Source organism: Populus euphratica, unplaced genomic scaffold (genome assembly GCF_000495115.2).
Source record: "Populus euphratica unplaced genomic scaffold, PopEup_1.0 scaffold35.1, whole genome shotgun sequence".
NCBI lineage: Eukaryota > Viridiplantae > Streptophyta > Magnoliopsida > Malpighiales > Salicaceae > Populus > Populus euphratica.
In genome coordinates, this window is record NW_011499860.1 from 1,827,941 (window position 1) to 1,832,438 (window position 4,498).

Consider the following 4,498-nt stretch of genomic DNA (forward strand, 5'->3'; position numbering starts at 1 on the left):
TACCCTCCTGCTTCATGACCAAATATTCGAGGAAACAATGGTGTTTGACCCTGCAATTTGACAGCCCAGTTTTTTAAGCAAAAATCTCTACTTATATGACTTATATAAAGACCCATGAGAAGACATAATAATCACAATTGAAAATGCAGTCACCTTGGCTTCCCAGAAGTAAACATCAGTGTGGCAGAGGGAGGTAAAGAGGATGTTCAAACGAACCTCCATAGCTTGAGGAGGAGCCACCTCCACTTCTTCTATTACCAGTGGCTTCCCAGCCTCCCATGCCACAGCAGCTACAGATTAAGCAAAATGCATCCAGTCAATAAATGAGAAATCCAAAAACACAAAATGACAACAGCACAAAGAACAAATCACAGACCCCACAAGGAGAACTTTCCTGGTTACCTTTGCAGTATATGACCTGACCAGCAGTGTTTGACATATTTGTTTTTGTCTAAAACGAACTTTATCCCCTTCTCTGAGGCTTCTTTGATTACTTTGCTCTGTTTCTTGAGTTGTGACGGGACAGGTTGTCTTTGTAGGTATTTATAGTCGCTGCAGCACGCGTGTCTAATGTATTTTGTATTATGGGTGACCATAAATTTCAATATTTTTTAAAAAGAAAACCATTTACGATCACTGCTGTTTCATATGTCCTCTGTATTCTCTCTCTTGTTGGCAGCGACGGCTCCCCCTGGTTCTGGTTTTCTCGTTGTGTCTTGTTTTGGCGAACTACAAACCAGTCCTCAAACTATACTATACATTTTAATACAATCTGCAAAAACAATTTTTGCAAATTTATCGTTCAAATGTCACTTTATTTCTTTACAAAAAACTCATCAATTTTAATAATTCTCCTACGCACAAAATTCTTCAAAAATTAAAAAAAAGATAGAGAGATTTGTAGTTTTGACAAACATTTGGTTGAGCTCTGTAGTTTTATTTTATTTTTATTTATGTGATTGAAAATTCTTGTAGGGTACTTTTTTCTTAATTAAAGTTATGATAGCAAGTAGTTCTTGACACCCAAAATACAATTACATGGTAAGGAAGTGATTGATGGTTTGATGGTGAAATTGCAAGAAAGGATTAGTTTGACATTTAATTGAAATCGATAAATTGATTGAAGGGTTGATTTGCAATTAGACTTCTAGTTTTGCATTTCCAGTTCTGGTTTTGCTGTTTGTATCTTACTTTACTGCTGAGCCAGGCTGTTGACCTTTCAGGATCTTGTAATACAGCCGGGCCAGCCCTAAATGACCTTTGTTAATTTTTAGTGAGGTTTAGGCTGCCTCGAGAAAACACTTTTTTTTATTTTACAAACATTTTTTTATTCATTTTTGTCAAAAATCCCAATCTATGCAAAAACAACCAATTAATCTATGCTAAGACTTGATTAAAATGAAAGTGCAGAGAAAACTTTGTGCCCTCCTCACATTATATTGTGGATGAAGCATTGTTCTCTCCCTCTTTTTTTCCTTTGTTTTGATTGTTTTTTTTAATCATTAGGTTTTTTTTTAATACTATATTGATTTGGATTTGGGTTAATGATTTGTTTCTGTTTTTTTTATATAATTATTGTTGTCTTAATAAATTATCTTGATATCAAGTTATTTTTTGATTTCATAAAAAAAATTAATTTTATTGTTTGTAAAAAATTAAAATTAATGGGATCAAAATTGAATAAAAAAGTTTCAACCCTTTTCTTCCCATCCATTCAAAGAAAACATTTCATGGAAAAAAATTATTGTGTCAACTCTGGATTTTTTTTTTAACCTTTGATTATTAATTATTTTTAATTTTATTATTTAATATTTTATTTATCATAATTTGTTATTTATAATTTTTTTGATCTATTTTTTAAATAATTATCTCAATCTCAAAAATGTGTCCAAACATTGAAAAAGAATCCAATTTTACAAAAATAAAATAAAATAAATGATTGTATTGTTTGAAAAAGGTTGAAATTGAAATTGAGGGGGCTAAAATTGAAGGAAAAAAAACAGGAGACCTTTATTTGTGAAAAAAGAAAATGGAGTTAGAGTGTTTGCGCTTAATTTTTCCTTGGGATATTTTTAAATTTCCATCCCTTTAGTTTTGTAATTAAATGGTTTAGATTTTTATATTTCAATCCTTAATTTTAAAAGAGAAGAAAGAAAGCCGTCAAAAAATAGCAAATGAAAGAGACAAAAGTTAATTGGTTTAATTTTGAAGATAAAAATGATTAAATTTAATATTAAAATATTTTTATTGAGGTGTTTTTTGACTTTCAAGTTGACAGCAAAAGTATATCAACATTGAGAGAGAGATTTTTCCCTGTTTAATTTTATGTCTTTCAATAGAATTTGAGATTTTTTTAGTTGTTAAATTAGTTTTTTTATGTTATAAGGTATTTTTAAGTAAAAATAGGTTAAAAACTATGTTTTTGGATTAAAAATCCCAGCTCAATTTTACAATCACCTTTCTACTGATCAAAAACTGGATTTATAGATGACAAGTAATCTATTTTTTAAAAAAAATATATATATATGGATGATACATTATTTATCTAATTTGGAGGAAAAAAATAAATGTGCAGTACTGGGTTAACATGTCTTTGCGCTTGATTCTTCTTTTAGATTTTTTCCCCAAAATTGTTAATTTAATTTCTTAAAAATGAATTAATTTAAGATATATTTTATTTCTTATTTTAAAAATTATTAAATTAATTAAGTATATATATTTAACTATATTTTTTTTTATTAAATTCTATTTAATTTTGCTTTGTTCTTAAGTGAGATAATAGAAATATCTTTGTAATATTAGCAAACATGTTTTCTGTGCAATCCATCGTAATTGTTTTTTTATGTGATTGCTTTATTAGGACCACTTATTTCTATTATCCTGTAATCAAAATAAAAAATAGTATGAAAAAATAAACTTATTATTTTCATTTGAGTTTATTATTGGACGACGAGTTTGATAAGTTGACTTAAATTGATTTTTGATATTTTTAAAAATAAATATTATTTTAAATTTATTTTCATCAAACTATATTTTTAATAGTTATATAAATTGTATTTTCTTTCATTGTTAGATTAACCCTTACACAATTTAATTTGATATCCAAGCTAAATAAATATTCCAGGTAAGTTGAATTCTAAGTTAATAATTATATATTTTTTTACTAATTAAAATCAGTCATTGTTTTTCACACTTTTTTTTTTTTTGATTTGTGATGTTAAACATGTTAATTATCTAGTTACATTTGAGAACATTCTCTAGAGAGAAAAAAAATATTAGAACAAAAAATTTGAGGTAATCATATGAGATTTACAATAAAAATTAAGAAAATAGATATTTTATCTCATTGAAATTTAATGAGAAAATTATTTTAAAAATTATACATATTTGGCTACCATAATTATTTATAAAGCAATCAATGAAAACTTAATAAAAAAAAGAGCTCTAATCTTCTTAAAAACAATGACATGATTTTTTTAGAAGAATTTTTTTAATAAAAGGCATTGGTAATTAAAATAAAAGTTTGTTAAAAACCTTAATAATTTAAAATAAGTAAGTAAAATGTATCTCTTCAATCTAAATTTCATCACCTTATTAATGCATTTCTGTATTGTTTTAATGAAATCATATGTTTTAATCCGGAACATTACTTTTTAGATAAAAACTATTATGATTTAAAATGAAAGTTTTAATATAAATTTTTTTTCTTTAATAATAATCTAAATATCATGTCAAGCATTGTGGAGATCAATAAACTTAAGAATCAGTTGTTAGAGAAGTTTAAAATGAAGGACAAGAGTAATGGGACGTTAAAGCTTTCACAGGAACCATGAGAGACAAAAATTGTCAAGTTAATGACTTAATAACCTAATATGAAAGATGAAAAACAAATTCAAAAAATATAATGATGGAGAAGCAAACCCGAGTCAACTTGGTTTAACTTGATAAAATCACAACCTACTATATAAGATGGAGATAAAAAAAATTCAAAAGAACTACCTAGCAAAAAGAAAACAAAGTTAAAAAAAAAAACATAAGTTAACTATAATTAACTTTACCAACCTGTCATCGTAATAACCAAGGGCAAATTACTCTACGCAAAACGATGAAATTGAAAAAAAAACTCATAAAAAAATTGAGGAAAAAAAAAAACTTCCAAATGAAGCACTTATCAAAAAAAAAATACCAAAGTTAAATAAAAGAATTTTGTAAAAAAATGCAAGCTAACTTTATTACCTCGCACCTAGGATAACCTATCACGCATTGATGCATGCCTTTGTTTTTAAATAATATTTAATAAAACGTGCTTAGGGGTCAATAATTCAATGACAAATAATTAAATCATAAAAATAGTGTTTCAAAAACTAAGTCAACCCAAGTTAATGCAACTAACTTGAGATCTGAGATTTAAGGAAGGGATAACACAGCAAGAAGAAAAGCAAAACAAATCAAGAAACTCAAGGTCTATTAAGTCGATGTCAAATGATGAAAATAGAAA

General features: G+C 26.7%; 1 protein-coding gene across 1 annotated transcript in view; it reads right to left on the bottom strand.

The window, feature by feature from the left end:
• LOC105124596 (alcohol dehydrogenase-like) overlaps positions 1-542 on the bottom strand; it is an 8,420-nt gene extending 7,878 nt beyond the window's left edge. The window contains exons 1-3 of the mRNA XM_011024677.1: positions 403-542; positions 154-290; positions 4-50 (exon numbers count right to left, since the gene is read on the bottom strand). Of these exons, the coding sequence (XP_011022979.1) occupies positions 4-50; positions 154-290; positions 403-439 (221 nt within the window). The 5' untranslated portion in view covers positions 440-542. The remainder of the gene's footprint in view (positions 1-3; positions 51-153; positions 291-402) is intronic.
• Between the last annotated feature and the right edge of the window lie 3,956 nt (positions 543-4,498).